The following is a 23,665-nucleotide window of genomic DNA, read 5'->3' on the forward strand; positions in this document are numbered from 1 at the left end:
CTCACATATTTTAGAAAGGCTATTACCAAAAAGACATGAGATAACAAGTGCAAATGAGAATGAAGAAAAAAGGGACCCTCCTAACCTACTGGTTGGAATGTAAATTGTGGAAAACAGTATGGAGGTTTCTCAGGAAATTAAAGCTAGAACTACCATATGATCCAGCAGAAATAAAGTCATGATCTCAAAGAGATATTCACACCCACATGTTCATTGCAGCACTATTCACAATAGCCAAGGTATGGAAGCAACCTCAGTGTCCATCAATGGACAAATAGATAGATAGATAGATACATAGATAGATAGACATAGATAGATAGATACATTGGCAGAAACATATAAGAATATTAGTCAGTCTTAAAAAAAAGTAATTTTTTCCACTTTTTTTTAAATTTTATTTTATTTTTAAACTTTACAATATTGTATTGGTTTTGCCAAATATCTTGCAGTAACATGAAGTTGGAAGACATTATGATAAATGAAGTAAGTCTGACACAGAAACACAAGTACTGCATGATCTCACCTATATGTGGAATCTAAAAAGTTGAACTCAAGAAACAGAGAGTAGAGTAACTACCAGTAACTAGAGGATGGGGGGAAAGATATACACCAGACCAAGGGCACCACGTGTCAGTCATGCAGAGGAATTAGTCCTAGAGACCTAATGTACAGCCTGCTAACTGAAGGTAACAGTAGTTTCAGTGTGTACTGGAAATTTGCTAAGAGATCAAATTTTAAGTGTTCTCACTATCACCAAAAAAACAGAAAAAAATGTTACCTATGTGAGGTGATGGATATGTTAGCTTGATTACGGTAATCAGTTCACAATGTATACATACGTTAGGACATCATGTATATGCACATTGTGTATATGTACATCTCAAATATACACAATTTCTACTTGCCAATTATACCTCAACAAAGCTGGGAAATGAAAAAGGGCCAAAAAAAGGTGATCTCCCAATTTCATTCCCTTCCAGTTCAGTCAGATTTATAATACTTTCCCTCTCTTTCTCCACAGAACTTTGTTCCTTTTAATTGAAATAAGATAGAAACTTCAGGAAACAAAAGACAAAATCTAGTCAAAATGGTTTTCATGCTTTTGCTCCCAATCAAATGAGCTCAGGTCTTGCAAGGGAACATTCTCATGGCCCACAGCTCTGGGCTGTGAAGAGAGGTGTTCCACGGTCACCTCACTAATGCTCCCTTGGTGACCAGACAGTTTGAGGTTACTGTTTGCCAAGTCTAAAACCAGGCCCTCAGAAAGAAGACGAAGGAATGCTCTAGTAGGAGAGAGTTCTGACCCCAGTCTTACTCCTCCAAGGCAGAAACTGTGACCTTGTAGTAAAATCCAATTACAACTTCCTCTTGTTTTATTTGGAAATGAAGGATTTTTCCCAATGTTGTTTAAAAAAAAAATCAGTAAGCAATATTCCTAAACAAGTGCCCCTGAGTAAATCTATAATGTATCTGCCTCAGGATACAACATAGAAACGATTCAATGAGGACCTACCTGACTATACTAATAGAATGTTACCTTACTATACTAGTAGAATATTACTTTACTCCAGTGCTCTTTGTTCTCAAGAATATTGACTATACATCTATTGAGGGCCTACCTTACTATACTAATAGAATGTTACTTTATTCTAATATTCTTTGTTCTAAAGAATATTGGCCATACATCTACCAGTAGCAGCTATTTCCATGAAAAAGGAAAACCTTTATGTGATAGTGCCTCATTGCTCAAGCCATATTTGAGTTTTCTTAGCTATCCCTGACAATAGAACCCCCCACCAGTAGAGCACCAGACTCCCTGGCTCAAGTAGGAGGAGGAGACAGGGATAAAAGTAGACCCCCACTAAACACAGACTCGACATGGGCCCAGATACATGGGCCCTGTGGGTGTCAACAGGCTCTGTGTGAGGCTAGAGGAAGATTAAAGGAAGCCTTGCCTGCCCAGCTCTTCCTAACATGGCACTTCAGACACCATAAGAATGAATAAACTCAACTACCTGGATATATAGTGTAAAAAGTGTTAGTCACTCATGTCTGACTCTGTGACCCCATTGACTATATAGCCCACCAGTCTTCTCTGTCCATGGAATTCTCCAGGCAAGAATACTGAAGTGGGTAGCCATTCCTTTCTTCAAGGGATCTTCTCGATCCAGGGATCGAACCCAGGCCTCTTATATGGCAGGCAGGTTCTTTACAGTCTGACCCACGAAGGAAGCCCACCTAGATATATACTGAAAACTAAAACAAAGAAAACCAAAACAAAGCCCTCATATCATGAATGAGTGTGTGCTGACCATGCTATGGTTATCTTCGTGAAATCATCTGTGGAGATTTAGCCATGGGCAGGACTTCCCTGGTGGCTCAGAAGGTAAAGCATCTGCCTACAGTGTGGGAGACCCGGGTTCAATCCCTGGGTTGGGAAGATCTCCTGAAGAAGGAAATGGCAACCCACTCCAGTATTCTTGCCTGGAAAATCCCATGGACAGAGGAGCCTGGTGGGCTACAGTCCATGGGATCACAAGGAGTCGGACACGACTGAGCGACTTCACTTTCACTTTTCACTTTCAGTGTTAAGTCACTGTAAGTAACAGCCATAATATTGGAGATTTATCTACCATCATGAGAAATATTTGTGGGTTACTTAGTGCAAAATAACAGAAGGAGAGAATCCTGTATCTCTACTAGGCATTTTAAAAGTGTAGCATATCACATACTCTAACTGAAGAAACAGGCATTTCCCTGAAACTTGCAACAAAAATGCCATTTTTCTAAATTTGATAATGGCTTTTATCTTGGGATGTGGGGCAGGAGGATGGAGAGTAGATTAGGACATTCACTTTCTACGTTCAACACTTCTGTGATGTTTAGAGGTTTTAATAAAGACCATGTATCACTTTTATAATTAAGCAGTTATAACAAAGATCAATTAATAACTGTGTATGTGTGTTAGTCACTCAATCATGTCTAACTCTCGGCAACCCCATGGACTGTAGCCTGCCAGTCTCCTCTGTCCATGAAGTTGTCCCAGCAAGAATACTGGATTATCATTTCCTCCTCCATAGGATCTTCCCAACCCAGATCTCCTGCATTGCAGGTGGATTCTTTACCACCTGAGCCACCAGGGAAGCCTCAATTAATAAATACTGTTCTATTAATACATTTTAAGTGCTGAGTCAATGCTTGTTTAAAAACAAAAGAGGGAAATATTATTTTTAAAGGAAAACAAATGTTGATAAGCTCTGTGCCTGCCCCAGTCAAGGAATGACAAGGTGACTATGACAAGTTTGCTCCAGAGACATTTCTTAACAAATTCCAGTGGTTTACATTCTGTGACCCACTATTCAATGAACCTCTTTAGTTGGCCTTTCCCAGGATTCACTCACAACTCTTCCTAGAAAATCTCAAAGCCTTCCTGCTGGAATAAGTGTTATTTTCTAGGCAGCTCTCACCAAAGGGCAGCCTAGTAATTAACAAGTTTCATCTCCAGAGGCTTCAGGATCTCATTTCTGGCGAAGGATGTGTGTGCTACACATGATAACACTGTCAAAACTTGCTGTCTTATAAGGAGATTTTTGACATCATAACAAAAGAACTCTGTATACTCCTAAATATTTACCTCTCTTAGTCTCAGAACAACTCCTCAGAGCTCAGGGATTAAATCACTCCTTGCAGCAAAATGAGGATCTGCTTTCTGTAAAACTGTAAACTGTATTTTTGGAGTTCACTCTTTCATTTCAAATATTTCATGTTACTGGGTAACTAAGGGCAATTGCACTATGTAGTCAGCCCTCCTTATCTCCAGGTTTCACACCCGCAGGTTCAACCAACCATAGATCAAAAATACTTGGGGAAAAAAACAGAAATTCCCAAGAAGCAAAACTTGAACGGTGTGCCAGAAACTGTTAACAAAACTTTTGATCATATTAGGTACTATAAGTAATCTAGGGATGACTCAAAGTATATGCAAGGATCTGCATGGATTACATGCAAGCCCTACTCCATTTTCCATAAGAGACTTGAGCATCCGCATATCTTGGTGTCCAGGGGGTCCTGGAACCAGTTTCCTGGGGATACCAAGGGACTGCATATAGCAGGCAAGAGGAATCTGTAATTCAAGCTGCACTTTTAGAATTAAAACTGACTCCTAAATTTGCAAGACATTAGAGACTTGAAGAGAAATAGTGTTCCACACTAGGAAACGTGAGGTTCCGATGTTCTCTGGGTTTACCTCGATTTGGAGAAACAGAAATGTTAGCTTCCGACTTTAACAACCAGATGTTTTAGATGAAGTGCCTGACTGTATAATATCCATGGAGCTTCCTGCTCTGGTCTGCTCGGTAATGCCTCTCCCTGACATGCCTTGTTTGATGTTTCAGGAATTCGTGATGATCGTCGTCTTTGGTTTGGAGTTCATCATTCGAATCTGGTCTGCAGGCTGCTGCTGCCGGTACCGTGGATGGCAGGGAAGACTGAGATTCGCCCGAAAGCCCTTCTGTGTCATAGGTGAGTATCAGAGTCCTGGACGCCCAGGTTTGGGGCACTGCATCCTTTTCTTCTTCTGTCTCTGGTATTACCACATTTGGTTTACGTTAAAAGCTAATATTCATGGATTCTTCACCATGGGCCAGGCTCTCTCATGGTTTGAGAGTGCTAACTCATTTAATCCGCTTCACAGCTCAGTGAGGTAGGTATTTTCATTATCCAAGTTTTGCAGATGAAGAGGCTGGGGCACAGAGAGGTGGAGTGAGTTGCGAAAGTCACACAGCTAGTAAATGGTGGCACTGGGACTGAGCCAGAGGTCCTGGCTCTGGAACTCTCACGTGAAGTTGAGCCGTGCTAAAATACACGGTTCTCGAGCATTGCCCTGAATTAGGGGAAGCATTGATTTCCGTGAGTATAAAGATCTATTTTTGCTCTACAGTGTAAGCTGTACTGCCTTTATGCTCTTGGTCAGCTGAAATGTGTAAGTGTACCGGTCCTGGTAAAGCTTATTTATGAGCAGGCCTCAAGAATAATTACATGTATGGCTTATTATACCCACTGTAACCATGAGACCTGATAAAGTGTTTTCCCCTCTGAAATTTGGGTCCCCACCTTACAGTCCCTGAATAAATATCACATCTCTACAACTCCCTGGCTGCTGTCACTTCAAAGAGATTCCAGTCACCTGGGTGCCAGCCTGAAACTATAAAACATTCCAGAGTTAAGATCTGGCACCTCGGAGTGATATATTTTAAAGTATATCATAAAATTGAAAATTTTAGTCAATTATATCTCAAATTTTAATTATTTTTTCAAGTGAGCTGCCTACATCATGGCCTTTAATCCCTAAATATTTCAGTATGGATTTTCAAAAGGAAGACTATGAGTCTGCATAATCTTCTGTACTTAAATTGGATGTTAGTACAACCCCTTATCTAATCTGCTGGCTGTATCCTAGTTTTGCCAGTTGACCCAATAATGTCCTTGTAGCATTTTTCCCTCCAGTCTGGGGTCACACATGGTGTTTAGTCATCAGGTCTCTGTGGTCTCCTTTTATCTAGAACAGTTCCTCAGCCTTTCTGTCTTTTACAACACTGACATTTTTGAAGAATTTGACCTATTTTTTAAAAAATGGAATGTTTTTATTTCTTTGGGGGAAGAATAGTAAAACCCTGTGTACTATAGCTTCTTGTAGTTGTGGATGTCGTAGTTGTCGTTATTCAATAGTTGCATTTGGTTTCCTTGCTCTTTTCTCCTTCCTATTTCTTTGGCAGCCACTCAAATCTCATGGACGGAGGAGCCCAGTAGGCTGCAGTCCATGGGGTCACTAAGAGTCGGACACGACTGAGCGACTTCACTTTCACTTTTTACCTTCATGCATTGGAGAGGGAAATGGCAACCCACTCCAGTGTTCTTGCCTGGAGAATCCCAGGGATGGGGGAGCCTGGTGGGCTGCCATCTATGGGGTTGCACAGAGTCAGCCATGACTGAAGAGACTTAGCAGCAGCAGCAGCAAATCCAAATGCTGGAAGTTCCTGGTGAGCTCACTTATTTCCACTGTTTCCAACTTGAGAAACTGGGGGTTTTAGTTACAAGCTAGTTTAGGCTAAGCTCCTCATCAGCAAAGGGTTTTCCATTCTGTTTCAGAAATTGTTGAGCGTCTTTAGATACCTTTGTCACCCAATGCTTAAGGAGGAAGTGGAGAAACCCTTTCCACACGCTCTGTCAGAGGAATCCTTTGTTCCATCTTTTATGCCAGTGCTGTGTCCATGTCCTGGACACTTGTCCTGAGCATGGGGAAGTGGGTGGGCTCCCCACACACCTGCCTATTTCAAGAGTTTCCTTTCATTCAACTGGACTTTGTGGATACGTGACTGCTTGCAAAGCACTGCAGTTACAGAAGTGACTCTAGTGCAACTCTAAGTTACATCAACCTTGAAACACCTTGCTTGGCCTTCGCTAATGCAGTCTGTTTGTCCAGCTGCCCCTCTTCTGCCAGATGAAGTACAGAGTAAATTGGGCATCAGCTCCCAGCCCCCGAGGGGCCCACCTGGCCCCCAGGGCACATCCGTGCAGGCACTTGGTTTTTCTCTGAAGATCTCCTCTCTTTTTGAATCCCCACTCAAGCTACACCATGAAACACTGTAGCTTGATGCAAAATTATGGCATGAGAGCTTCTAGTACTATAAGGGACCCGAACAATTCACAAGGCAAACAGTTTAGTAGGACTCATTCAGCTTCTATAGGATAAAGTTGGTTCACAGCTGACTGCAGGAATGTCCCGTTTCAGGCTTTAAAACCAATTAAAAATTGCCAAAGAATGTTCAAACTACCACACAATTGCACTCATCTCACACACTAGCAAAGTAATGCTCAAAATTCTCCAAGCCAGGCTTCAACAGTATGTGGACTGTGAACTTCCAGATGTTCAAGCTGGATTTAGAAAAGGCAGAGGAACCACATCTGTTGGATCATCAAAAACATAAGAAATTTCCAGAAAAACATCTACTTCTGTTCTGTTGACTACGCCAAAACCTTTGACTGTGTGGATCACAACAAACTGTGGAAAATTCTTCAAGAGTTGGTAATACTGATAAATCTGTATGCAGGTCAAGAAGCAACAGTTAGAACTGGACATGGAACAACAGACTGGTTCCAAGCAGGGAAAGAAGTACATTAAGGTTGGATATCATCACCCTGCTTATTTAACTTATATGCAGGGTGTATCATGTGAAATGCCAGCCTGGATGAAGCACATACTAGAATCAAGATTGCCAAGAGAAATATCAATAAACTCACATATGCAGATGTCACCACCCTTCTGGCAGAAAGGGAAGAAGAACTAAAGAGCCTCTTGATGAAAGTGAAAGAGGAGAGTGAAAAAGTTGGCTTAAAACTCAACATTCAGAAAATTAAGATCATGGCATCCAATTAAGATCATGGCATCCAACCCCATCACTTCAAGGCAAATAGATGGGGAAACAATGGAAACAGTGAGAAACTTTATTTTTTGGCGTTCCAAAATCACTGCAGATGGTGACTGCAGCCATGAAACTCAAAGACACTTGCTCCGTGGAGGAAAAGCTATGACCAGCCTAGACCGCATATTAAAAAGCAGAGACATTACTTTGCCAACCAAGGTCCATCTAGTCAAAGCTATTTTCAGTAGTCATGTATGGATGTGAGAGTTGGACTATAAAGAAAGCTGAGCACCAAAGAATTTATGCTTTTGAACTGTGATGTTGGAGAAGACTCTTGAGAGTCCCTTGGACTCAAGGAGATCAAACCAGTCAATCCTAAAGGAAATCAGTCCTGATTATTCACTGGAAGGACTGATGCTGAAGCTGAAACTCCAATACTTTGGCCACCTGATGCGAAGAGCTGACTCCTTGGAAAAGACCCTGATGCTGGGAAAGATTGAGGGTGGGAAGAGAAGGAGACGAGGATGAGATGGTTAGATGGCATCACTGATGTGATGGACATGAGTTTGAGCAAGCCCAGGAGATGGTGATGGACAGGGAAGCCTGGCATGCTGCAGTCCATGGGGTCATAAGGAGTCAGACATAACCGAGCGACTGGACTGGCTGAAAATTTGGTTTTAATCCAATTCCAGAGGCAATGCCAGTGTATTTCTGGCCCCTAAGCTAAAGAGCAGGTTCTTTCCCACATGTTTGCTGCCTTTTAATAGCTGTTCTCAGCTGCAGATACATGGGCACATCTTGGTCCTTTAATCTTCCTCTTCCTCTCTTGAATCCTTCTGGGACTTGGTGTAGCATGTGATGCTGAAGACGGTGTTGTGTCGTCTGTAACTCAGCCACCTTTAGGCCTGTCAGCTGTGACTTCACAGATTCAGTTTGACGTGGTGTAGGCGTGGTTGGAGCTTAGTTACCACTTCAGGCCTTTTCTTCATTTGTTATTTTACCTCTACCAAATCAGCTTCTTTGGAAGAAAACCTCACAGATAAATACATAATGAATACCCACTAGAACAAAAGCAAGATTTGTACTTACACTTAAGGTAACTATGCACTTCTCAGTCTTTTATTTGATATATGTGTAATGATTTGATATATGTGTAATTTCGTGGTCCAGCTGAACCTATGTAATAGTGAAACGTGTTGAAATGTGGCTCTTTTGGACGAGGTTGGTAAGATGTAACCTACACAGAGGAACCAAATGTCAGCTGCCTGAAGGCAGCTGCTGCTGCTGCTAAGTCACTTCAGTCGTGTCCAACTCTGTGCGACCCCATAGACAGCAGCCCACCAGGCCCCACCATCCCTGGGATTCTCCAGGCAAGAACACTTGAGTGGGTTGCCGTTTCCTCCTCCAATGCATGAAAGTGAAAAGTGAAGGGGAAGTCGCTCAGTCATGTCCGACTCTTAGCGACCCCATGGACTGCAGCCCACCAGGCTCCTCCGTCCATGGGATTTTCCAGGCAAGAGTACTGGAGTGGGTTTCCATTGCCTTCTCCAGCCTGAAGGCAGCAGGGTGTCCCAAATGGCTCCTGGAGCCCTTTCTAGGCCATGCTTAATAGGGCCATAAAAAATGATTGATGTCAGGGGTAAAATGAGCAATCGCATTGGAAAGTAAGCCCTGATCTCCCTGCTTGACCTAATTGACTGCAGCAAAGTGGACAAAGAGTTGTCATCCCTCCCCTGCCCACTACAGCCATGCCTACTGCACGTCGCACTGCATCTGTCAGGCCGCTGCTCACAGGCCTAAAGGTGGCCGAATTACAGGCGACACAACTCCATCTTCAGAACCACGTGCTACACCAAGTCCTAGAAGGATTTGAGACAGGAAGAGGAAGATTAAAGGACTAAGATGTGCTGATAACGCTATGCGTTTGGAGATGTAGCTAAGCTCTCTCAAGGCTCCACATATCTGTAATATCTGGTTATTCTGAACATGCCACACACCCAAACATTTTCAGAAGGCTTGAGCATTCAAGAAAGGGCCCCGAGGAGACTGGTCACTGGTGTGACTGCTGTGTGGGGAATGCCTTCTGAGAGCGCCCTCTAAAATAGAGCTGAAGCAGAGCAAAGCTTCTTCAGCTGTTGCCTTGGGCAAGACAGAGCCCTGCAGACCAACTGATCCTATTGGGACACAGGTTGGTTCATGGGGCCCACGGGCTGATTCCCAAAGAATCGTAACTTCCCTCCTAACCTGCCCACTCCCCACCCCTACATGGGAGCCAGAACCAGAGCATTTCCAAATATTGTTGATTTAAGAAAACATAAAATCATTATATTCTTGTGTTTGAAAAACATCTTTTAGACATCTGTAACCAAAGGGAAGAAAAATCTACTCATTTTTTAAAATTAGATTCTTGCTTTCTTTACCAAACTGATTTATCTCTCCTTGATTTGGGGAGTTTGGAAACTGGTAAAAGCTTATCTTGAATTGCAAAATTCTTATATATCTATGTCTTCAATTTGGCAATGGCAATCCACTCCAGTACTCTTGCCTGGGAAATCCCATGGACAGCAGAGCCTGGTAGGCTACAGTGCATGGGGTCACGAAGAGTCGGACACAACTGACGGACTTCACTTTCACTTTTCACTTTCATGCACTGGAGAAGGAAATGGTAACCCACTCCAGTATTCTTCCCTGGAGAATCCCAGGGACGGGAGCCTAGTGGGCTGCCGTCTACGGGGTCGCACAGAGTCAGACACGACTGACGTGACTTAGCAGCAGCATGCCTCCAATTTACATCTCTCACCTAATACGCTATTGGAATAATATGTCTGCAGCTGTGGTCAGTAATCACTGTGCTACAACTTGAAGAGTTGAATGTGTTTGTGGATGACTAATGAGTTGCCCTCATTTGTCTAGACTTTCTGATTTCTTTTCTGATCTCTCTACAATCAAACACAACTCATTCACTCAGTGGCCTCAGTATAGAGGACGTGTAAAATAACCTCAGAGACTGAGTTCATAGTCACTCCTTTTCCAGCTTTCATTAATGACCTGCCTGAAAATTGCAAATCGTACCCAAGACTGCTGCTTAGATTACAGTAATGAGCCTGATGGGTTAGAATGTCAACAAGTTACTCGTAACCGTGACTTTTTGGATCCCTGGTGACTCCTCCTAGAGACAGCTGGAACAAGGCCGTAGTTTTTAGTCATCTCAGAAAAGAAGAAAAGACTAGCCTGTGATTAACCTTGGATCAGTACTTGATGCTAAATATAAGTTGATTTTTTAATTGCTGTTTTAGCAGTTCCCCTTCTGTGTAATATTTCCACAGGAAGACAAAAAGAGGCAAAGCAGAGCATAGAGGTGTCCCCCGTGAGCTGAACGTATGTGCCTTTGACACGGGAAAATAGCAAATGTATCTTTTTTCTTAATGAAGAAAAAATAACCAGTGTCTTCCCTAGCTACAACAAAATTGGAGCCTTTATTAAAATCAACCACACAGCCAAGGCCACTCTAATATATCTGTGAGTTCATCTTATTGAAAGCAGTTTCAGCTGCTAATGTGTTGGAAAGCTATATCAGAGACACTTGGATGCCACCAGCTCCTAAACTGAAGATCCAGGCACCGTTTTTCTACCTCTCCAGCCTCTCCATCTTTCGTTCCAAGAGACAGTCTTTTCAGCTACACTCATTTTCTCACCCTCTAATCTCCTCTGCCCTTTACTGAAAGCTATTTCTCTTGGGTTGTTTCCTGTCAGCCGTGTACTCTTCTCTGCCTCCTTCTATGTCTGAAAGTCCAAACTCCATGCATATGGTCACCTCTATGTGATTAACTGGACCATCTGAGGACCGTTAAACCTTCTTGACTTGCTTGACTACAGAACTATAAAGCCGTTTCAGTCTCTATAGTGAATATAGCTGATAGTTATTGAAATTTGCTACGCTATGGGTACTGCTCTTGAACTCGGTAAATACTGTCTTATTTAATTCTGCAGAAGTTTTATAATATCCTTTTTAAAGATGAGGAAGTAAGATAGGGTTTGAGAAACTTGTTCACAGTTAGATGGTGAAAGAACTAGGATTTCAATCTAGAAAAATAAGCCTACCTGATGAGCTCCTTTTACTCACAACACTTTTGACATCAAATCTGTGGGATTTTCCCTCACATCAACCAGTTCTCCAACTTTCTGTACACCCTTGCAAGTGAAAGTTGCTCAGTCATGTCTGACTCTTTGCAACCCCATGGACTGTAGCCCGCCAGGCTCCTCTGTCTATGGAGTTCTCCAGGCCAGAATACTGGGGTGGGTAGCAGTTCCCTTCTCCAGATCTTCCCAACCCAAGATTGAACCCAGGTCTTCCACATTGCAGGTGGATTCTTTACCATCTGAGCCACCAGGGATGCCCAAGAATACTGGAGTGGGTAGCTTATCCCTTCTCCAGCAGATCTTCCCAACCCAGGAATCGAACCAGGGTCTCCTGCATTGCAGGTGGATATTTTACCAGCTGAGCTACAAGGAAGCCAACAACTCAATACAATTTTGACACTACCAATTGGTATTAGTATGAATCCCCGCCGATCCAGGGTTTAGTCTCACTGGACTTTCCCTCCCCAACTTCAGACACCAGCCACAGAGAGGTGTCCAGGCTAACATGCTCTGCCTGGCCAACGGCAATCTAGAGATTCCAATAGCCCCACATGTTGCTAGAATGACACAGAGTTCAGGAAAGTGCTGTACATTATATCACATTATATTTTTTATATTTATTATAAAAGCTGAATCTGAGAACAGCCAAGTGAAAGAGATGCACCGGACAGATATTTGGGGCAGAGGACTGGCTAACATGGAGATTTTGTGCCCCTTCAAGAGCCCCACCTCCCAGAGCCTGTGTGTTCACCAGATGCTCACCAAACCCCACGCTTTAGAGATAGCCGTGGAGCTGTCACTGAAAAAGCACATCTGTTGGTCACTGGCTGTTGGTGACTCAACACTTTCTCTCCCAAGAGGTCCCAGGTCCTCCTGGTACCCAGGAATCTGAATAGGGACCCCTAGCCAACAGTCATCTGATGATTGTACAGAAGGCATTTATCATGCCAGAGATCCCTAAGTCTAGGAGCTCTGTACAAGGAACCCAGGAGAATGACCAAGTATCCACTCCCCAGAGTACCACATGACCCAACTGTGAGAAAAATTGCTCTTATTGTTTATTAGTGTTTTTAAATTAAATTTAGTCAGCCTTGTCCATTGTCATCAACTTACATTTGTAATATCCATTAGTTGTATACAAATGTTATCATTTGCCACCTAAAGTCTTTGATTGCCGTATCAGCCTTAAATATTAGCCTTATCACTTCAATTAGATCAGGTTACTTGTTGCTGCTCTCCAACCTAAAGAAGAAATTAAGCTCTGAAGTAGACTAATTTGACTTTTCTATGACTGCATGGCCTCCTGTGCAATGCTTTCCTGAGGTCCCTGGGTGTGTCCCAACTAGAGACGTTTCCAGGTGAGTGACATCATTCTCAGAAATGTATTCACATGTTGTTCATACTATAGACTGCTGGAGACCTGTTTAGGTCACTTGACCTGGTGTGCAAATTTGAGTGTCATATAGCTTGATTAGCTCATAAGACTGGACCATAGGGAGAATATGCCTGGAGAAAATGAATAACTAAAGATTATTTCCCATTCCTTCAATAAACCTGAGTGGAGCACTGTGATACATGGTACTAATATTCTGTACTTTCAAATGTTACATAAGAAAATTCACTCACAGACAGAGCGCTTATTTATTACGTGCCAAACATGATCTTAGGTGCAAATGACACAACGATTAATAAAACACGATCCCTGCCTGTAAGCGTAGGAGCTCCTGTGCCCTTGGAGCAAGAAGGAGACTAGTTATGTTGATTTAGAACAAAGCTGATGGAGGCAGGAGTCGTGGACAGAAGGGTGTAGAACACCATGACTGATTGAACAAAGGAGGGGAAGGTCCCTTGGGTTTTGAGCTCAGTCACCCGCCAAACATCTGTACTATGTCCAAGTGTGGTTCTCAATGCCAGAGATGCTATGTTGCTCTAAATGGGCAGTGTCCTCTTTCCTGTCAAGCTGATATTCCAGGGGACAGAGAAAAATAATATGCAGAAATATTTTTGAAAAACGAGATAGCATCAACTACAGAGAATGCAATGAAGAAAATGAACAGAGAGATTAGGAGTTCCTTTAGATTGAGTGGTCCAAGGGAGTCTTTCTAAGGAGTGAGCACTCAAGTCAACCTGAGTATTACAGGAGCCATTGATGAGATGTGGGCAGAGGTCTTTCCAGGCCAGAGAGCAGGCAATGCAAAGGTTCTTGAGACCAAGGGAGCTCGGCGTGTACCAGGAAGAGACACATGGTCATTGTGGCCAGAGCTCAGTGAGCTCGGTGTGGTAGGTGATGGACAGATGGCCACTCCCAGGGGCCGTGGGGGCCACATGAGGCCATCTAGTTGCCTGAGATGAAGTAGTGTCTAAGATGGGCCACTAGGCAGAGGTCCAATTGATGACTGTTGGGCCTAATGATAAATATTTAGGTTAAAAACACAACATTTTGATCAGGCAACAAGAAATATGGCTATATAAGGCCCTAGGTCTCTTGGTCATCTGTCTATACCTGTTTGAACTTCATATTGGAATATATAAATCATTATCCATCCAGAAAAATATAAACCTGTCCCTTTGACTTTTCCATGCATCTGTGTATCTACCCTTACATCTATGTATCTGCCCATCTATATAGAAACATGAAATGTCCAAACTGAAAAGAAAATGTGTTTTTCCTGTGAGCAGCAGGAATTAGGAGAATGTTATGAGAGCTCTCACATTCCCCTTGGAAAATCTCACCAGGAAGCAGTTCCCAGGGGCCTCTGAGCAAAGGACTTTGCAGCATCCACTCAGTGATGGCTGTGAGGCAGACTTATTTCATTAAAGATGATTTATTTCCTTTGAGAAATGGTCCCTTGCTGCGTTGAGCTGTTATCTGAAGACTTACGATCAATAGGAGGCATTACTGTCTCTATAAGGTCAGTTTTCTGAGTGCTGCTTGGAATTTGCCAGCAGGAGCCCCTCTCACCCCAGTGGAAGTTGAGCAATTCAGCCCCTGTGTGCGGCTGTGGAGATGTTCCTGGCACATTTTTGCAGGGCTTGTGTTTTATTTTTAATAAATACCACAGAGTGAGCGGCCCCGTGCACAGCTGAGTGCAGCATTTGAGAGCATGGATAATGTGCTGTGTAGTGGGCGGCTTTTAAAATTAGATTTTAAAGCTTCATCCCTATTAAGAGGCTCAACTGCAGTAAAATGCATCTTTAATTCTTCAAAGAGTACCTTCCTATAACGGAATTTGGAGCTCGGTTAGAAGATAGAGCTCATCAAGCAGCACTGTGTCCCTCTGAGATGTTGCTTCTCTCTCATGAGAAACAGTAAAATTGAGGCTCCATGGGGGAGTGCTCCCTGCTTAACCCCCAAGTCAGCCACAGGACTGGGGCGGAAAGCTGACTTCCCCTGGCTCCCAGCTCTAACACCCCATCTCTGGAGAGTCAAATTTAATTACAGTATAATCCACTTAATCTACACACGGAAGAATAACGAGGGAGCAGGAAAAATGAATTTATTAGCAGGTTGGCAGGAGACCACGTGATGTAGATCAGCAACCTTCCTGTCGAGATGCAGGTTTCCAGTGAGTTCTAGGTGATTTTCCTGCCATGAGAGATGATCCTGATGCCATGGCCACAACTGGCAAAGGACTGCTTGATTCTTCTCGCTTTGACACATAAGCAAAGCTTCAACTTGGAAATGCTGCAGAACCACAGTTTTGTCAGAAATAAAACTTATGGATTTTTTTTTAAATAACGATAATAATAAGAGGAAAAAAAGAGTGCATAGTTCCCCCTCAACACTCCTTTGGGTCAAAAGAAACAACCACATTGGATTAAATGCTCAACTCACCACCTTCCTTAAAACAAGAGATGAGTGAGCCTTTGCTTCATTGTTGACTTTTGATTACTTTCACACCAATCCACGGTGGCTTTGAACTTGCTGGACTATCTATTGTCTATTTCCTACAAACACATTACAAAACAGACAATAGTTTAAGAGGTGTGTTTAGATAAGAAATCTGCCTTTAAAGCTGAATATAACAGGAGGTTAGAACTTGGGCTACTTGATGTTACATGAACACAAATAAAATTTTATGGTTTAAAGTATAAATCATATTTATGAACGATCTCATATAACCCTCACTGTTGTTCAGTTGCTCAGTCATGTTCAACTCTTTGTGACTCCATGGACTGCAGCACACCAGGCTTCCCTGTCCTTCACTGTCTCCTGGTATTTGCTCAAATTCATGTCCATTTAGTCAGTGATGTCATCCAACCATCTCATCCTCTGTCGTCCCCTTCCCCTTTTGCCTTCAATCTTTCTCAGCATCATGGTCTGTTCTAATGAGTTGGCTCTTTGCATCAGTTGGCAAAGTATTGGAGCATCAGCTTCAGCGTACTCCTTCCAGTGAATATTCAGGGTTGATTTCCTTTAGGATTGACTTTGTTATTAAAATTGAAAAAGATGATGATCTCCATTTTACATATTGAAAATGTGAGCCTTAGATTAATGGTCTTATCAAGGGTCACACTGCATATAAGTAAAACAATCAGAACAACAAAAAAGAGCAAGAAAGTGAGATATGCTCAAGACATCCTTCTGTGGTACCATGTTATCTCCCTGCATCACTCACGTGCAATGCAACAGGAAAAAATAAATAAACCATGTGATGAGGTCTGGGTCCTGTCCCCATTGAAGACACTAGCTAATGTGAAGCCAAGAAGAAAATAGATGTTAGTATCAAAAAATGCAGTTCCTTTTCCCAGCAGTCATCTTCCTAAGATCTGGCCCTTTTTTACAACTTTTCATTTTGAAATAATTGTAGACTTACTTAAAAGTTTCAAAAAGAGTAGAGAGAGTTACCCTGCATGCAACTATCCTTCAGCCAGCTTCCCCTATTGATGGCATCTCACATGAGTTTAGTGCAATTACCAAAAACAGGAAGTGGATTGGATGTGTTACTGACTAAACTGCAAACCTTGTTCAGATTTCACCAGTCTCTGCCTGCAGTCAATGAAATTTTACCACATGTACAGGTTAATTGAACCATCACCACCATCAAGACACAGATCCTTCCCACCCCCCTAAACAAACTCAAGGTGCTATCCCTTTAAAGTCACTCCTCCCAAAAAAATCCCAGTTCCTGGGAATCACGGATATGTTCATCACTGTAATTTTGTCACTTTTAGATTGTTGTGTAAATGCAACCATACAGTCATAAATTCAGTCTTAAAATTGCTTTTTTTTTCACTCAGTATAATACTCTTGAGCTCCATGTAAGTCATTGCAAATAACAGTAGTTCAGTCCTTTTTATCGCTGACTAGTATTCCATCAGAGAAGGTGATGGCACCCCACTCCAGTACTCTCGCCTGGAAAATCCCATGGACAGAGGGACCTGGTGGGCTGCAGTCCATGAGGTCACTAGAAGTTGGACACGACTGAGCGACTTCACTTTATTTTTTCACTTTCATGCATTGGACAAGGAAATGGCAACCCACTCCAGTGTTCTTGCCTGGAGAATCCCAGGGATGGGGAAGCCTGGTGGGCTGCTGTCTATGGGGTCGCACAGAGTCAGACATGACTGAAGCGACTTAGCAGCAGCAGCAGCGGTATTCCATGCTATGGATTACACAGTTTATCCATTTACCTGTTAAAGGTCATCTGGCCAGATGACCAGATGGTCAGGTCGTTTCTATTTATAAATCAAGCTGTCATGAACATTTATGTAGAGGCTTTGTATGAACATAAGTTTTTATTTCTCTAGGATAGATACCCAGGAGTGGGGTTACTGGCTCCAATGGTGTTTGACTTTATCAGAAGCTACCAAACAGTTTCCAGTGTCTAGCTATTTCTTTTAAAATACAGAAATGCCTAGAATACTTCACGACAGTAACTTACATCCATATTGACATTCACTACTTTCATAGAAAATGTTTCTACTTCTGTTTTTCTATGAAAATTATTCTAATAAGCAGAAGTTTCTGAAATTCATATTTGATTACTTGGGTCAAGAAATAAGTGAAAATATAGTCCATTAAGGAGCAGTTCTTCATGCTCTAGTAAATGAATGCAAATTTGATGCTTATGTAGATGAAGTGTTGAGAGACTAATTAATGTAAAAAAACCAATGCTATACAAATTCCTGAAGGACCATTACCTAAATCTAACTTTACTTTGTAGGAAATCCTTATTCAAGCACATTTTACTGAAACAAATACTAATTGTACTTTCCTGCTAAAGCAGCAGTCCCCAGTCTTTTTGGCTCCAGGGACTGGTTTCATGAAAGACAATATTTCCACTGATGGTTTCAAGATGATTCTCATAAGGAGTGCTCAACTTAGGTCTCTCACATACGCAGTTCACGGTAGGGTTTACACTCCTATGAGGATCTAATTTCAGCCACTGATCTGACTAGAGGCAGAATTCAGGCAGTAATGCAAGCAATGGAGAGTGTGTGTAAATACAGATGAAATTTCACTTGCTCACCCACCACTTACCTCCTGCTGTGTGACCATGTTCATAACAGGCCACCGAACAGTACTGGCCCATGACCCAGGGGTTGGGGACCCCTGTGCTAAAGGATACTTATAATCACATCAAGCCTCAAATCTGAATCCCTCAGGATAAAGTGCTTAAAGCTGTCACCAAGCTTTGGACCCAAGAATCATAGTCCTGATGTAATGTAAACAAACATTTGTTCTCCCTGATCCCACACCTTTCAAAAATCCCCTATTCTTTTTTTAACCATTTTTATTGAAGTGTAATTTACAATGATTTATTAGTTTCAGGTATACAGCAAAGTGATTCAGTTATATATATATATATATATATATATATATATATGAATGTTGTGCTATGCTTAGTCACTCAGTCATGTCTGACTCTTTGTGAATCCATCCATGGACTATACCTGCCAGGCTCCTCTGTCCATGGGATTCTCCAGGCAAGAATACTGGAGTGGGTTGCCATGCCCTCCTCCAGGGGATCTTCCTAACCCAGGGATTGAACCTAGGTCTCCTACATTGCAGGTGGATTCTTTACCATCTGAGCCACCAGGAAAGCCTATGAATACTGGAGTGGGTAGCCTATCTTTTCTCCAGGGAATATTCCCAACCCAGGAATTGAACCAGGATCTCCTGCATTGCAGGAGCTCAGTTGCATTGCAGTAGCTCATTGCAACTGAGCTACCAGGGAAGCCCATATATAAGAATATATGTAGTCTTTTTACAGATTCTTTTCCAGTATAGGTTATTATAAGATCCTGAATATAGTTCGTTATTCTATAAGTAGGTCCTTGTAGCTTATCTATTTTATGTATAGAAGTGTGTATCTGTGAGTCCCAAATTCTTAATTTATCCCTCCTCCCTTTCCCCTGTGGTAACCATACATTTGTTTTCTGTGACTGTGTCCATTTCTGTTTTGTAAATAAGTACATTTATATCATTTGTTCAGATTTCACGTATAAGTAGTACTGTATGACGTTTGCCTTTATCTGACTTACTTTGCTTAGTAGGATCATCTGTAGATCCACACATATTGCTACAAATGGCATTATTTAATTCTCTTCTGTGGCTGAGTAACCTTCCATTGTGTATATGTACCACATCTTCTTTATCCATTCCTCTGTTGATGGACATTTAGGCTGCTTCCATATCTTGGCTATTGTAAATAGTGCTGCTATGAACATTGCATGTGTATCTTTTTGAAGTAGAGTTTTCTCTGGATATTTGCCCAGCAGTGAGACTGTAGGATCACAGTGCAGCTTTAAAAAAAAAAATCCCCCAATTCTTAAAACTATTCTTAAAACCTTCAAAACCCGTCTCAAAATCTCCCAGTGAATCTTCCATCGTAATCAACAGAAAAGTCATTTTCTCAAAAGTTAGTAACAACTCCACACATTCATGAATTTCAGCTCCATCACCACTCTGGGTATAAGCAATGTTAGAACAACTAATTACTCATTTGGAAGAAGATCAGGTTGGATCCATATTTATCTTATCATATTCCAAGATAAATTCCAAATAAATCAAAGATGTAAATAAATATTGGATGGCAGAAATGGGTAAATTGTCATATAATCTTGGAACCAAGAAGGTCTTTTTAACTGTGACTGAAAATATAGAGACCATAGAAGAAAACATTGATAAACTTACGCTACATAAAATTTTTTAAAGATATAATTAGATTACATAAAATCAAAAATACTGTATGATAGAACAAAGTAAAACAAGCAAGGTTAAAAGACAAATGCAGGAAAATATATACAACACCTATCAGAGACAAAAAGTTAATCATCTTAAACTATAAGCAGCTCTAGAAATCCAGAAGAAAAATCCAGCAGCCCAGAGGAAAATAAAAGATAGCAAATGAATATGAACAGACAGTTCCCAGCCAAAGAAATACCCATGTGCCCTGTAAACACAGTCTCGCTCATAAGAAATACAAAAAGGCAGCATTTTCTCACCTGTCAGATCGGCAAAATCCAGTTACTTTTTTAGTGAGACGGTGAGGAAACAGGAGTGCAAAGTGGTGTCACCCTTATGGAAAGTGTCACTACCATTAAAATTACATGGAGTTTACTCTGTGCCCCAGGAATTCTCCTTCCTGACAGTCTCACCAATTTGTAGTAAGTAGTAAATAGAGCTGGAGAAGGAAATGGCAACCCACTCCGGTATTCTTGCCTGGAGAATCCCATGGACGGAGAAGCCTAGTAGGCTGCAGTCCATGGGGTCGCACAGAGTCGGACACGACTGAAGCGACTTAGCAGCAGCAGCAGCAGTAAATAGAGCTGAATAAAGATGATCTTTTGGTTAGATATGGAAGGACCCAAGATGTATTAACTGAAAGAAAAAAAAGATGCTGCAATATTACATACATAGTGTGCTACGTTTTGTGTAAGAGAAAAATAAAGTAGATACATTGCTATTTATTTATCCAGTTATTTGTTAAAAAAAATGGAAGTTTTTTTCAGAATAAAAATGTTCAGCTAAAGATATTAAATAGGAACAAAGTGAACAATCCTAGAACTGACAAATGCAATCAGAAACAATTACCAACTTAGTAAGACTTCTTGTTACGTTTTTTGTTGATTGCTTTTTCTTAAATCATCTCCCTCACTACTAAATTCCTAGAGTTTGAGTCCATATGTCTTTAATAAGAATAAATTTCATTTTAAAAGAGGAGGAGTGGGGGAAGGAACCACTGTAGGTATTTTTGAGTCTAGAGGTCTTTGTCATTGTTTAGTCACTTAAGTCTTATCCTACTCTTTTTTTGAACCTATGGACTGTAGCCCACCAGGCTCCTCTGTCCGTAGCACAGTCATCTCTGAAATGATCATATCTAGAGCTCTTTAGATGTGATCATTTCAGAAATGGCTGTTACGGTCCCTGAAGGATATTCAGGGCAGGGGGCGCGGGGTGGTTGTAGCTTTATTTTTGACTGGTTGTTCATTGTGCTTAACCCTCATTTCCCCCAGAAGGGCTTCCTCAGCCCTGAACCAGGTTCCCTGCGCCTGCCCTGCTGCTGTCTGAACAGGCATCACCCTGGTTGTGTTAACTTCCGCAGTCCATCTTGCCAGCTGTCCTTTCACCTCTGGGTGAGTGGAGGGCATTGGTCTCGTCTACCCTGCCCACGCCCTTTACTATCAAAACCCCAGGTCCTAGCAGCTTCTGACCACAATAAGTGTGCATTGAGTGAATAAAAAATTCAAAACAGTCACAAGCTATGAGGCATTCACCTGCACAACCTCACCTCCCCCGCAGTCTCATCCTATACATACGCAAGGGAAACACAATATAGAGAATGAAGCGGAACTGTGGCAGTTATCCAAGCAATGCAAGGAAAGGGTAGCACCTTTACCTCAGGTAACAAGAGTTTTCAGAAAGATCATTTTTGCCTGTATTTTTTTTAATGTAGTTGCTTCATTTGGTCATGTGAATGTAATTTTTTAATAAAGTGCTTATTTTTCATGCTTGTAATTACAGGCTCCTTAACAGGGTGATCTTCTGCTACTGTTTTCTCAAACTTTTTACTGCTGCCTTTTACAAAATGTTTGAAATATTTGATTTTAGCTCCTACCACAGACTCCAAATCTGTGTTTGGAATGTGAAGATCAAAGTAGTGTAGCTAATCCTCAGGACTTTGCCATCATGTGACTTCAGAATCCATCTCCTACCAAGTTTCTGTGGTTTCTGGAATCTTTACTGGTCACAACATTAAAATGTGCACATCTGAAACCATTTTTTAATTACATTTTTTTTTCTGCTTCTCCACAGTTCGCTTGTGGGAATATAGCCTGTCCCGATGCATCCCCAAGGTGGTATCACCACGTGTTTTCAATAAACCTTGTTTTTTGTTCTCCTCTAAACAGAGCATGTCTTGTTCAAAAAGCTCTTGATGGTAGGGAAGGGATTGATAATAGAAAGAAAGAGAGCCCAGCGTGGGATCCATCCTCGTGACTTCAGGATTTGTCGGGAAGCAACTCGTCCCACAGTCAGAGCTGAGACTCATGTCATTACCATGAGTTCTAACCCTATCTCTGGGAATAACTTACTCTGTCATCTTGAACCAGCCTGGGACTCCATTTCTTACCTTTTAATCACAGATAAGAACAGCAGTATACTTTATAGACTTCATAAAAGCAAATATGAAATTAGAAAGTTCTAAAACCTGCCCTTTATCTAGTGCCAACGAGGATGAGTTTTGCCAAGCATTGATCATTAAGGATGGAACTCAGGTCTGTAATTAATCGTGGTCCGTTTGACTAATAATCCCCCTAAAAAGATGGATATAATCTGCACATGGCACCAAGTAGGATTTTCAAAATTATGCATGTCAAGTGTTTATTTATGGCTTATATTTACTCAAATTCACTCTTTTAAAGCACCATTTTTTTTTCATTCTTCACAGAAGGAAAAGTCCATTTTCACACCCCAGTGTTTATCCCTAAGGATTATCCAGCAGCCGAAACTGTATCTATTTCTTATTTCTAAAAAATAAGAAACTGTGCCTTGAAAAAGACTGAAAGTCAGGTGTACCGGGTAATTCTCAAAATCCCTGGATGGTACTCAGAATCAGTTCCCACCCACAGGTGTCTTTTGGTTACTGACATTTGGTTACTGAAATGACATCTCCACCTGCAAAATCCAAATAGCACAGTCTGTTCAAAGAACTTCCGAAAGACATGCTTTCAGAAATTTTAGTAGTAGGCAATGATTAATCAAAACCTGCATGCCATCTGAAAATAAGTATCAAATTTCTCAAAGAAAAATTACATTTCCCAATGCTAGTAAATACAACTGGCTGCCAAGAGTCAAAGGGTCAGTATCATGTAATGCCTTAGAGTAGGAACCAAAAGGGACACTGGATATTTTGTTTTCACTTGGTAAAGTTACACCTGTAATGACATCATTGTTTCGCTCTTGGAGCATAAACACTCAGGTTACCACACTGAAGAGGATATCCGAGCATCGGATTTCATCGTGGGGCCAAAGGGGATTTCCAGCAGAAGTTTCAGCCGTGAGCTTTCATTGGTGGCAATCCAAATCTTTTTTTAGACTTGTAGTCAAATACCGGTGTGAGCCCTGCTGAGTTGGAAGTGACTGCACGGTTGCCGTCTGGTAGGCATGAAAATAGGTACCAGGTGATGGTTTTACACAGCTTCCTCAGATGTGTGCAAAACTGCAGTTTCGGAAAGTCATTCTTGTGCTTTCTATATAAAGGAACACCACATAAGGCCAACAGGTCACGGCCCTGGAACACATTCTGAATCATCCAGAAATACCCCTGATGATTCATCCTCCTGATGGATGGAGAGCTCATGGGATTACACCCAGGTGATTTACTCAGGACCCTCAGGGGTGCCTTCAGTAGGATGTGTTTGCCTCCTGCTCATTCACAGCAGTTCTCAAAGGACATATGCTTCTTCCCTGCTTCATAAACATAGAAGCACAGCTTCCACACATCCTCCCAGCTGTACCCACCTCTGAAGTGAGATGTCTGTGATCACACTGTGAAGCGGAAGGTCCAGTGTGAGGCTAGTCCCGTGGCACCACAGGACTAGATCAGACCTCAGCACACCTGCGTCTGCACCCCTGACATCTGCCCCCGCTCCAGCCT

General features: G+C 41.8%; 1 protein-coding gene across 2 annotated transcripts in view; it reads left to right on the top strand.

Annotated features, from left to right (window-relative positions):
• Window positions 1-23,665, top strand: part of KCNQ5 (potassium voltage-gated channel subfamily Q member 5) — a 626,605-nt gene that overhangs the window by 452,159 nt on the left and 150,781 nt on the right. For both annotated transcript variants that reach the window (XM_086316787.1, XM_086316788.1), the window contains exon 3: window positions 4,395-4,521. In XM_086316787.1, the coding sequence (XP_086172913.1) occupies window positions 4,395-4,521 (127 nt within the window). The remainder of the gene's footprint in view (window positions 1-4,394; window positions 4,522-23,665) is intronic.

This window comes from Bos grunniens, chromosome 9 (genome assembly GCF_055505025.1).
Source record: "Bos grunniens cultivar Pamir isolate PY7600 chromosome 9, Bosgru_T2T1.0, whole genome shotgun sequence".
NCBI lineage: Eukaryota > Metazoa > Chordata > Mammalia > Artiodactyla > Bovidae > Bos > Bos grunniens.